Source organism: Numenius arquata, chromosome 4 (genome assembly GCF_964106895.1).
Source record: "Numenius arquata chromosome 4, bNumArq3.hap1.1, whole genome shotgun sequence".
NCBI lineage: Eukaryota > Metazoa > Chordata > Aves > Charadriiformes > Scolopacidae > Numenius > Numenius arquata.
Window position 1 is genome coordinate 19,007,526 of NC_133579.1, and position 13,119 is coordinate 19,020,644.

Genomic DNA, 13,119 nt, shown 5'->3' on the forward strand with positions numbered 1-13,119 from the left:
AGAGAAGAAAACATCTGTACATCATGAAGAAGCAGAAGACTGACTTTCTTTCTAACTTTGCAAACAGTCATTAAAGCAAAGTGAAGTTACAGACAGAACACTGCAACCATGGATGTTATGTACAAAAATTGCTCATTTACAGGAATAGCAACGTACTCTTCCAGTTGTTTTGCCAAGTCTTGCAAAGATTTGGCATGTTCCTCAGCCCTCACCACCAACGGTTCTTTGCTTGCTGATAAGGAGTTATTTGTCAGCTTTTCATTCATATCCTTCCTTGCTCCATCCAGCTGAGCAGCCAGGCTTTCATATTCCTACGGGTTTATAAAGGTAAAACTTTATTTGTATTCATACATGTATGATATTGTCCTCCTGTCCTTCAGTGTTACCTACACCTTGCACCTGAGGAGACCAAAGGGAAAAACATTCCCTTCCAACTTACTCTACAGGTTACTGCATACAACCGCTAGTCATTACATTATGATTCTAGACCCATTATGTAAAAACAAACCCTGCTGTACTGAGTCAAAGGCCCTTCTAACCCAGTATCCTGTGTCTGACAGTGGTTAAAAGCAATTGCCTAGAAAGAAATACAAGAATATCCAATCATTTACAATATTTCTCACAGATATTCTCCCAAACTCAGCTGCAGTTCAGTGTCTTCCTCAGACACATCACAACCTTCAACAAGCTTCTCTTACAGAAACCTGTGCAAGCTGGTTCCTCTTGCACCCGGGATGGGCTGCGAGGTCCTCCCTTGTTTGCGAGGCTCAGATAAGCCTTGTATCCTAGCCACTGAGCTACACTACCCATTACAGTGACAGCAAGATATTGGGGGTTTTAACCTTAACTTAAGAAGACTAACTATACGGTTAACTATACCTCTTTGCTCTTCTGCAATAATCCAAGTACACTGTTAGCTTCCGTCAGGGAAGATCGGGCAGAGCTCAGAATATCCAAGATACTGTTCTGTTGTACATTTGTCTCCTCAATCCGTTTCTATGGAAAAAGGTTAAAAAACATGTGATTGGGTTAAAAATGAGAGGGAGGGAAAACCATAGCTTGCAGTAGGATTTACCAAAGGTGCTATTGCTGTGTTAATCAGATGCCTATAGTGTTTAGGGACTAATGCTATCCTACTGATTAGAAGAGTGAGAAAACTCAGGAGTCTGCAGTAGTAGAGTACACAGCTGGGCAGCAGGCCACAGGAGTCCAGCTATTAGAATTCAGACAAAGTAAAAGTAATACAGGTCAGCTGAGATGAACTGTCAGGACAGACCATTTAAGTGTCTGATCTCTCAAACCTGGAAACTTTAAAAACAGCTCCCTGGTGAGTACCCTGACCTTTTCTGTTCTCTCAAAGGCAGAAATAAAATTATTACACAACTCCTTCATCTGGGGAGGACTCCAAAAGGGGGGTGTGAAACCTCCCCACCTTATCCTCTTGAAAGCTCTGAGGGGAAAACAAATGAAGCTCCTTGGTCTAGAGCAGCCCTGTGACAATCCACAGCATAGCTCTAGGGTAATGGCACAGCAGCTCTCTTTAGTTGGGTTTCTGTCATTGTAACATGTCAAATCTCCCTCCCTACCAGAGATGTATATCAGGAGATTTATGACTGGTACAGATGCATCCATCTTTTAACACAACTGTACATACTTATGTGGCACAGGTACTATACAGTCCATGCGCATAAAGGTACAATTAAATATCGAAAGGGACAGTTGAATGTAGAAATTCTTTTGTTCAAGCAGTGTTAGCAAACAGGATGGACATCAGTGTACTAAAACAGTGATATATTTCAGCAAAACCACAATTAATTTAGAAGAATGGGTCCTGCAGCATACCCTTATTTCTGGTACTATTTCAGCAGCTCCAAAATCAAGCACTGCTACGGAATGACAGATGTTTCTTGTCACCTTTCTGATGACAACTCCGAAGCAGTTCTGTAGAATGCTAATCCCAAATAATTTAACAGTATTGCACACATTATTGCTCCCATCTTTTATGGCTGTTAAAGCCAAATACCTGAAGGGACTTACTAGGAAAAGTACATCCACATCAGAAATTTGATCTAGAATAGGAAAGAAAAAGGCTAGTGACAGCTGAAAAGAAGGGTTAGGCAGAGACTCTCCCTCCCCGCTCTCATCAGAGCTATGTCTTGATCACACTGTCCTGATCACATAAAGAGGCCACAAGCTGGAGTAGACTACATTTATACCTGTCCATACATACATCAAAAGATGGAAAGAGGCCTCAGAGAAAGTCTAAAGAATTAGTGCTATTTGGCTTTGCAAGGTCACAAGCAGCAATCAAAACCACTTGTCTCCTGAGGTTTAACTTTCTTCTCCCGAATCCCAACATTACCTTTATGTCTTCCAACAGAACTCCATTATCTCTGTTTAAGTTCTCAGCCTGCTTGATTTGTCCTGTCGCTTCATTCAGAGCTTCACGAAGGTCAGTGATTTTTGACTCATAGTCATTCAATGAATCTCTCACAATTTTAATAAGCCCATGATTTTCTTGGTGGGACTTTTGTAGTTCGTTCTTAATACGTGCGAGTACTGCAGGATCAAGACCAGAAAGAAAAGTTTTGTTCAGAAAAGAAGGGAACCAGAACAAACTTCCTTCAAAAGGACTTGACATTTAGGATTAGAAACCTGTGGTGGTGTGAAATACTGAGCATCCTTTGCAGCACTAATTTTAGTGTTACTATAGCAGAGATGCTATTCAGCATGTCACTGGATCAAATCTGCTCACAAGTTTGCTGCTGCAGACACAGGGCAGATAAACATTTACTTGGGTATTTTTAAATTAAGTAAGGATGAAGATGACCTGCAAATACTGAATAATTTTCATTTTCTTACATGGAACTAATGCAATTTCATCAATGATTTCATCTACAGTGTAGACATCTACATCTGTGCTAGTCACTAAAGCTTCCTCTGTAATTACTGGAGAGATACGGGCACATTTCATCTCAAAGAAGGTAGAAACATCAAAGAGGTCAAATGAAACCACTCTTAAGAGTACCCATTTCACTGTATAGAAGATAGCATACAGAAGAGTTACTCAGAAGTAGGTATCAAAGTCCACAGTTAGGGGAAATTACTATCACTCGTAAGGCCTTTCACATTTCTCAACTATGCCCCTGGTTAGGAGATCAGGTTGTGAGTTTGCTGTTCTTTCTCTCTCTAATGTCTGGAATCAGGTTTCTGAATATCCCAGCCAAACACATGCAGAGAATATACAAGGGAGTACAGCTAGAACTCCTGAACTTCCTTATCCTTGTATGATCGGGCCCTGGGGCTACCCTAGCAGCTTCTTAAAATCTGTTGTTAAATGACATGCGTAATTCCTCTAAAATAGCTGCGTGTGCCATAGCCTATATAGTATAATACACCAAAGTGCTGCATAAGTATATTATGATTGGCTACGTCTTTGTTTTACTGAGATTCATCTAGTTACCAAAGAAGGATCTACTGGGTTTCTTCCCCAGCTCAACTCAGTTTCTTCCATAAGAAACTAAAAATGCCTTTAAATCCCCTCCAGAACTACCACTTTCCTGTTGATTAATGACCACTACAGATCCCAGGGATATATTGCAAAATGTCCCTCCCTGCACTCCATCCCAAACAATCAATAGTGCTCTAGATTTAAGATTAATCTTTCTAGAGAGTAAGAAGCCAAGAGAACAAGTCCTTACGCAGCTGAGCTTCTTTTCGCTCCTTCTCTGCCTCCGCTTGAAGTTGGCCGAAGTTGCGGTTTCGCATCTCTGTCATCATGCGTTGAGCTTCGGCTAGTTCTTTGGCAGCATCTCCCAAGGGCAAGTTGTTACCTTCTGCATTTGTACCAGCTATTTGTTCCAAGAGAACTGAAAAAAAAAAAAAAAGTATTGTCCAAGTGAGGATGCGCTTAAGCCTATGCAAAAGACACAAATGAGAGGGCTGATCTCTCTTCGGGAAAGGCATGCCTATTCCTGAATTCCTTAATGACACAGGTCCATTTTGCATTAATTGCCTTAAGTTGAAAAGTATCCCGTGTCACACAGAGTTAGTAAGATGGCACCGGGCTTGAAATTTGTCCCAAATGACCAAGTTCACAGCAATAATTTTAAGCTTCTAACTTAAAAGAGCCTATGATAGTAACCCAGACTAAAGTCAGGATAGTCAATTTGTTGCTGTAAATGTCCCCATAGGAAAGCTTCCCTGTGTCTATTGACTACATAGGGAAGGCAGGCTCCTAAATTAATATTATACATTAGATTTCTAGTAGGAAGAGTGAGTTCCACATCTATGTCTAAATTCCGATTTATGAAATCATTTTCTAGGAAAACCTCTCATGCTTAATTAAGAATATTGCAAATAAACCAAAAAGATTCCATAAAACAGAACATGTTATGGTCTTAGAAACTGTCTTTACCTTGTATATTGTTGACAACTATTTGGATTCGTGAAACCAAATCCTTTCCTTTCTGATGAGTTTGGCCAAAATTATTAAATAATATCTCAGCTGCTTTGTAGTTCATTTCAGCCTAGCAAGGGAAAAAACTGATCAGATTAAAAATATCTGGATCCAGCATGCTAGTCAAGAGATGTGTATTTCGAAATTGATTTGATAAATCACCTTTTCCTGGAGAGCATTTACATCATGATTTAAGTTAATGAATTTTGTCTCCAACTCATCTGCCTTTGAACCCTGATTACGAACAACAGAACGGTAATTGTTCAATAAGACCTGAAAAGAAAGAAAAAAAATAATCCAATAAATCACCCATACACAGGAGACAAAAAGCAAAAATTCACTGCGTTAGGTCTTTAGCCAAGGTAAAGAAAAGCAGCATTACTGACATGAAGGCTGACCCATTGCTGCTCAAAACCTGTGCTTTTTTTATCTGTGAGTATAGAAATTGCTATTCCAACCAAAGAAAAAAATTTTGGATGAATTTTGTTATTGGCAATTGAAATGTTGGGGTTTTTCAGTAATGCAGAGACATGAATTGCTGGAAAAAGACAGAGCTATAGGGAAACCTCAGAGAAATAGCTTTCAAGGTGAGCAGGCCTCAGAAAAAGCAGAGATACTGATTCTCTTTCAGAGCATGACACGGAAACAATAGCTGTCTTCTAAGAGGTGAAGCCGAGTGCTGTCAGCATCTGGTATTTGAAATCAAAAGTTGATGTATGTTTCCTTGCAAGCTGAGAAAAAGATGGCATAAGTTCCTCAGTTTGGTTCTTAATCGCTTAATCCAAAATCCACTTTTCCGTTCATGTGTGCCTACCTTTAAGTCCTTGATGCGTGTTTCCAGACGTCTCATCTGCTCCAGTGTGTGGGTACTCGCATGGACGTTTTGCAGCTGAGACTTAATCAGCTGAAGCTCATCACCTATTGTGCTCAAATCCTTCAGCAGTGTAATTACACAGCTATCGCAAGCTGGAAGGAGCGTGAGCAAAGGAAAACAATATATATTATTGATGTTTGGTGCAGAGAACATTTCACTGAGCACATTCATAAATGAGATGCAGTGGAAACACTTTGACACTTGTCACCTGGTGCCGCCTGAAGAACAAAGGCTACAACAAAGCCCACAGTATTAACAAGAGTGACCAAAGCCAGAAAAAAGGAGGAAGCCCCATTTACATCTGGCTAGCTGATCACCTCTTTTATCATCTTTTCAAGTGTTTGGTTGAATGTTTGCGTTTAAAAGATTCATTACAGGACACCTCCACTCCTTTTTAAACTCTGCCACTCTTAAAAGAGTTATCAGTATGTATCTGAAGACAGCAGAAGGCAATTTAAGTGCAGTTCTATTTTATTACTTACGGTCACAATCTTCATTGGGATCCACATCTTTTGGTTCGTTATTGAAACATTCTGAAACCACAAGAATGTCATTAGTAACCAAAGTTTTCTTATGGAAATACTACTATTGCATTTTTGCCCTCACTTTTCATGGGTGGCAGCCATTAAAACATGGTGCTGCCCTTTCATAAATCCATACCCATTGTGTATGACCTGAAATGCGCAGGTGGCTTGAGCACACCCAAATGTTCTCCAAAAGCTCCCACATGCCTTGCTGAGATCAGCACCTGTTTTATACCTCAAACGAAACCAAGTGTGCTGAATGTATTGCTAGAATTTGCCTAGAATAACACCAGGGCGATTGGAGCCAAGACTAAATTGTTAAAGCATTTTACCCAGGACATAGGTTCAAGTCCCTTTTTCTGCTTTAGCATCCACATTCAAACCACAGATTCTGATTCCCCAAAGGATGTCTCACAAGGAACTGAGAAGTGCTTATGGCCTTCCTTCATACCTGTCACAGCTTGCAAGATTAAGGGATTAATCAAGCTTGAGAGAAATCCATGGTGTATGCATGGAAGGAGGCACTGCACGTAACCCAAGGCACGGAGGGTAGGCCACAGGTGGTATACAACAAACATTGCCCTCAGACTTTCTAACAAGCTAGCACAAGTGACTGCCTGTTCAGTGTGCTGTTCTATTTTTTGTTTTACAAACCCCGTTATAAGAAGCTTAACACTCTCCAGGTGCACGTGGGACTGTAACATCCTGGGATCCTAACTTGTAGGAGACAGGAGAGAAACTTGCTCCTAAAAATGCCATCATATAGGACAGGAATTTCCCCATCTTGATGCCCACATCCCTTTTACAGGCTTGGTCCTACTGCCAAATTCTCATCTCCTCCTGAAAATGAAAAGAGCTGTGCATGTCTTTGAAGGAAAAGGAAGCACTCAGGGTACAGGCTGCTGCTGTCAAGAGTCAACAACAGCTTGCAACCGTGAGAGGTTACAGTGATAAAATTGGACCTGAACTTTAACAGCAGCACGAAACAGCCTGGAACAAACTGCCTCACTGTGCCATTTCCTTTGGCACTTGCACATTAAGTCATCACGAAGTTAAATGGGATTGGTAGTGAGGGCCGCTGCCAAAAGGAGACAAGTCACAAAGAATATATTTGTAAGAAAACAAGGCAACTTATTCCGAAATTCAAATACCCATGCTGTTCTGCAGTTGTGTAACTCAGCTAACACCAGACACATTTCAGCTGTCGCTGTGAAGTACCAATTAAACTATTATTACGGCTTGTGCACAAGCAACATCAGCCAAGAAATGGTGAAATGAAAAAGTCTGGCCAAGTGCCGAACATCACGCACAAGAAACCTGCTAGAACATGCTGTGCTGATGATCACAGAGGGTTTTATTCCTAATGTGGAGAATAAGATGGCTGATCAGAATATATAGTTGGAGACAAACCTAAACTGGATTGTTGAATTTTGCCCTACGGATTAGTTTGTCCTAGCAAACTCTTGTTTCAAGAAGAAAGGAATGACAAAACATCAAACACTGCTTGGATCTGTTCCACACAAGGTATAAATATAATAAAGATATATTACTTCAATGACGAAATATGAAACGAGAACATGCTTTTGAAAAATTTCCCAGCTACCAACAGCAGTTCACATCACTTGCTGCTCTTCTAATTTCTCAGTCATTTGCATGCAGTACGAAGAGCAGTGTAGAGAAACGAAGAGCATGGAAAAATTAAGAGTTTTTAGTTTGACACTTCACTAACATCTGAAGATGAAAAGCTGCCTCCAGGGAAAGAAAAGCATAGTTCTACTGGAGAGTGAAAATATGGGAGAATCAAGGTCCTTTTCAGGAGCAGCGGCCTATGTGTTTCTGAATAACAATTGAGTATCCCAAGGCATTGAAGTGAATTGAGGTAAAGACAGTCTGAGGAACGTAGGCTCAGGCCCTTTACTTCACAATTACAACAGATCAAGCAAAAATATGCCAGTGGCATAATATTCTTATAAGATCTTACTAGTTGTACAGTCCATGTGTGACTGACACTGGGAAAATCACGGAAGTCTTAGATGGCAGAATGGTGTATATCAGAATTTATAAGTCAGCCTCCTGAGTCAGGCCCTAACTTCCACTGGAAACACAGGTAGCTTGGATACCCAACATGGCAGTGCCTGACACAGACTCTGAAGATGTCACTGAACTGTCCCAAATACATCTTAAAAAGGCACATTGAGACTGCTCAGCGTCATAAGCCTATAACACACACTGGCAAGACATGACTTAAGCATGTCAGAAGATGAACCATAATGCATTTAAAAGCACACCCATGAAACAGAAAAACAAAATAAAATTGGTAGTATTTATGAAGGGAAATACATGATAAAACGGCTTACAAGGGCGAACTTGATTACTCAGGAAAGACCTTGTTTTACCGTGGTGTTATGATTTAGGAAACTATAATTTCTGTTAAAAATGATCTGCATTTCCTATAAATCTATGTCGTTCCTTCAGTTCAACTGATCTAAGTACGTTCCTTCACTGCTTCCCAGAGAGAAAACAATGCTCCCTTCCGTGTTCATAGGCCCCCACGTACCTCCAGTCAGGCGGTCACAGCTAGCCAGCTGTCCATTATTATTGCAGTTACATTTCTGACAGTAGCCTCCATATTTTTGTGGATTTCCAAAATATCCTGGAGCACAGCTAGATAAAGAGATACAAATAATTTTTATCAAATATCTGAAGCTACTTTTATGAAATATACTTTCCCTTGAAAAAAAAAAAAAACAAAAACAACACAGTTATCCTCCTGAAGAAACTTCCAGGAATTTTTGATTTCATGTCTTGACAGACAAAAAGAGTATATTTTTGATTTACAGTATCCTCTGCACTATGCTAAAAATATCTTTCCAAGTACTGCAGAATTTTTTTTCTAAAAATAAAAGAACTCCCACAATGCTCATATAGGAATAATTCACTTAATCTGAAAAAATACAGTGCACACACATACATACATACATACATACAGAATTTGACAAGCCTTAACCCAGCAAACCACACCATTCTGGCCTGTGATCCCACCAGAAAACATATTAAGGAGAATCATACTGCAAGTGCACATTGAGATTTCAAACAGCAATGGCACTGAATGACATTATCACCCTTCAGCTGGGTGATACCTCCTCTTGTCATCTGCCGGCAAAGCAGTCTCTGTGAGTGACATCTAGATATTTTATAGGTAAAATGTAAAATTGTCCAGACTGGCTAGCTAATATTCCTAGAAGTCACTCTGTTGTAAGAGCTATCGGGGTGGTAACACGTGATCAAAGGGCTGTGATGAGCAGCTGAGGTACAGCTAGGTGTGGAAGAGAAAATCTGTCTATAACCTGCAGCTTAGATCTAACAGTCTTGAAGCACAAAACAATGTGCTACTGGAGGCACTGTCTTCAGGTGAGATATCATGACTTATTGGCCTCAAGTTTCCAAACCAGACAACACCACTCCATTATGCTTAAATTCTCCCTGGATTTGAAATTCATTGCTTCCTCTGCCTGCCTGGAAGTGCCACGCTGTTCCTCTAGCACTTTGCCAAACTGCTGCAATGTTCCAACGGAAGAGATGGCATCAGCCTTGTGTTTGTACACTCCACCTGTGGAGCGCATCAGAATGATGTGGGATGAAGGGAATGATGTTAAACATTACATGGTTGCCGTCTGATAACTAAGAACACTGAAGCAGTATCAGGTACATTGGAGGAAACAGGAAAACGTTTTTAACTCAAAAAGGGATGAAGTAAGTGGGAGTCATTGTTAACAGAGAGAGTGCAGGATAAAGCAAGGCACAGGGCACTCGGGCAAAGAGGCTGACATTTCTCTTTTTGGTAAACACTATGTAGTCACTGAATAGTCTGTGAAGAATTGTTTACATTTCTTCAGGGAGCGTTGGGTTTAAGTCTAGAATTACACTATAGCAGCTATTCATGTAAATAGATTCTCCTTAAGCATGTGCATATGATGCATATGTATATGTCCATATATTACCCAATACAGACATACCTCCTTTTATGGTGTCTCCCAAACCCTTGGTCTTGACAAACAAGTCACTTACCGTTCACAATGAACTCCAGTATAGCCTTCTTTGCAGAGACACTGAATTTCTTCACCATTTGCCACACAGCCAGTTGCAAATCTTTGAGAAGAAGCAAAAATATTATTGTGAGCACATCATCAAATAGGTTTTACACTCTAGAGAGTAAACTCAGTTAAATGACTTTGAGATTAAAAAGTTTTTATACCACCAAATTACTTCTCAGCTAATTTAATTGCCTCTAAATAAATTGGTGTGACTAATTCTTTGAAGTTTCATATTTTTCATCTAAATTCTTTTCTTAGACTAAAAAATAATCATTTCCTGACCCTCTGGACTGAGTATAATTATTCACTACCCAAAGGAATGCCTAAAATAAACCTTAACAGTGATGTTGTAACAGAAAACAAGTCTGGGTAGCTATTTTATCTTACTAGGCAAGAATCAATAGTCTGTGCTAGACAGCATTTCCTCCTATGTGGATAGCTTTTTTGCTCTTTTTTATGGATGGAAACATTAGAGGATATTTTTATGTAGCTAATATTTTTTGGTTGGGTTTTTTTTTAACCAAGGCAGAATAGAGTTGTGCACCATTTTGGGGAACTCTAGAGTATATCTGGTTAACAAAATCAATATTTTTGTCTGCTCTTTCTAGCAGATTTGTCTCGATTCAAATTTCTCTGGGAGAAAAAAAGCATTTTTTTGCCAATGTTTAGAAAGGAGAAGGCGGGAGGTGCAGCAGGTATAGGCCATGTTTGCTATTTGCATTTTTCATCTATGAACAGTTGGATAAAGCAAGTCTGTGTATCAAAGACAGATGTCTGAATTAAGAATTAACATATAATTTGACTGGGTGGAAAATTGTCAACTCAAATAATGCCAGGTGGGGTGCATTTCCTATGTCAGGAATGGTATTTACCACCCTAATGTGCAGCTATGAAACTGCACAGGTTTATGGTCTCCCTAGGTATTTCAGTGTTCTTAAAGCAAAAGATGACTAAAAATATGTTCAGTCAGCCTCAGGCAAGCACCTGCAGAAGAGGCCAATGCTGTCAAAAACAGATCTATCAGAGAGTTCTCTGATGAATGAAAAACCTGTCTATAGTCTGCAAGTGTAAACCTCTTACTTAAGGCTACTTGGTGTTTGCTAATGCACCTGGCAAATACTATGTGGTGCCTTTAGCAATTTATAGCTTAGTTTTTCTTAAAAAAAATTTGTTTTTATTTAACACATTTCATATTTCAGAACTGACCAATGATGACAATGTGGCTAAACATAATATGCATTTAAAATGCAATTTACTGCCCAATTTTAAAAGCCTGGCAACCTTTTAGATCCAAGGAAATTTAATTTTTTTCTAGCTCAGTATGTTTGCACTTCAAACAGAGCTTCCACCTGAAGAGCAACCACACTCTTTCAGAAATCTAGGTACGTGCTTAAGAGATTTAATGTTTTTATATTATTTTTGCATCTTAATAAATTTTCTGAATTCATATAAAAGGTTTGTTTAATCGTTCTTACTTATCTCCTAGCCAGAGTGTTAATGGTATTAAACATCAAACTAAAGATAAGTTACATCTTGCACTTCAGTAAACAGGCAAGATTCTGGATATGCCCAGGAAGGGAAAAGACCTCCATTCTATATTTCTCACTACGAAGGAGTTACTGGTGGTTTTGTACGTAAGCCTATTGCAACTACCTGGGGCTCCCCCAGGCGATGAGCAGCGTGCCTTTGTGGCTCAGGAACTGAGTGAGAATTGGAATACTCCGTTTACTAAAAAAAGGCAATGTCCTGAGACAGAGCACCGAGTTACTGCTGGTCTAACGTGCCTCAAATGGGTCTGATGCCCCACTATGCTGAGATATACGAGAATACACAGATCATCATCTTCTATGCTAGCAGGGTTTGGGGTTTTTCCTCTTTTTTTTTTTTTTTTTTTTTCTTTTTCCCATCCCCTGCTTGACTTCTTATGACCTTTTACTGTACCTGTTTGTATAGGGGCAAGGACACACCCGGCAGGAACCTTGAGTGGCATCTCCAAAATAACCATCTTTACAGCGTTCACATTTGTCCCCAGCAGTATTATACTGACAGTTCTTCAGAAGGAAACAAGCAAGACAGTTAACAGTGCTTTACCACTCAATATGGCTTTATTATTATTTTAAAAACAAGTATAGCTAATTTACTCAGAGGATATGTTCTTTCCCTTCCACATAATGAAGCACTTATTGCCTAACTGCCCGCACAACCAGGATAGATTGATTCCAGTCATTGTCTAATTGTAAAAAGTACAATTTGCTCACTATTTTGGAAAAGCAACAGATAAATAGGCAGCATTAAACATATTTTTAAGGTCATTCAGTCAGATGCGTAGCTTGTTAAGGAACATTCTATTAATGCACTCTCTGTGTCTTGATATTTCAATTAAATATGATGATGTTTAAATGGAACTTTAGATATTGCATTTTAACACTAATTAGAAGAGAGATATCATTTGAAAGCATGCAATTAATTGAGCCCAAGTACATTCTTTAACAAATCCCATGAAATTAATATAAAAAGTATTTCTCTTGGTAGATTCAGATCAGAATTTAATTTAATGTACTTTCTCCAATGTATGTGTAAATTTGCATTTATGTGGGGTAACTGGAATAAATAATGAAAAGCAAAGGCTAGGAAAACAATTGAAACTGATACAACTGAGCCACTTTTTCCATGATAAATCATTGGGAATTATATCTTATCTTAGAAACATATTTCTGGTGCTGTCTAATTGTCCCACACATTTGGTTGGATTTGATGATCTTTTCCAACCTTAGTGATTCTATGATTCTACACATATATTCTGGGGATACGTTAAGCAAGTTGCTTTTGCATTACCTAAAGCAATGCTAATTTAAAATAGAAGTTGTTCAAATACATTTTTGAGCAGCCATAAAAATTCCATGTGACCAACACTCAAGAGGCATTAAAGCTCCCAAATTCTAAAACTGTTTTTGTTTTTTTTCAATGTGCAACAGATTGATCTAGTGTCCCACAGAGCTGAGGGTGTACTAAATAAAGTGAAAGATGGAAAAAGAAAGTGGGAAATTGGCTGCAAGCAGTCACTGAGCAGACTGCACTCCCATTTCGTGGACTTTGATGGCTTAGGGCTACGTTTGAAGGCCCTACTACCATGTCGTGCAGCAGAGGGGCGTTTTTCCCCACAAATGA

At 39.3% G+C, this 13,119-nt stretch overlaps 1 protein-coding gene across 1 annotated transcript in view; it reads right to left on the minus strand.

The window, feature by feature from the left end:
• The window catches only part of LAMA3 (laminin subunit alpha 3), a 117,470-nt gene that overhangs the window by 20,965 nt on the left and 83,386 nt on the right, over positions 1-13,119 (minus strand). Inside the window, exons 43-53 of the mRNA XM_074146749.1 lie at positions 11,893-12,002; positions 9,926-10,006; positions 8,415-8,521; positions 5,816-5,866; positions 5,274-5,425; positions 4,622-4,732; positions 4,418-4,529; positions 3,702-3,869; positions 2,363-2,559; positions 880-996; positions 157-311 (exon numbers count right to left, since the gene is read on the minus strand). Of these exons, the coding sequence (XP_074002850.1) occupies positions 157-311; positions 880-996; positions 2,363-2,559; positions 3,702-3,869; positions 4,418-4,529; positions 4,622-4,732; positions 5,274-5,425; positions 5,816-5,866; positions 8,415-8,521; positions 9,926-10,006; positions 11,893-12,002 (1,361 nt within the window). The remainder of the gene's footprint in view (positions 1-156; positions 312-879; positions 997-2,362; positions 2,560-3,701; positions 3,870-4,417; positions 4,530-4,621; positions 4,733-5,273; positions 5,426-5,815; positions 5,867-8,414; positions 8,522-9,925; positions 10,007-11,892; positions 12,003-13,119) is intronic.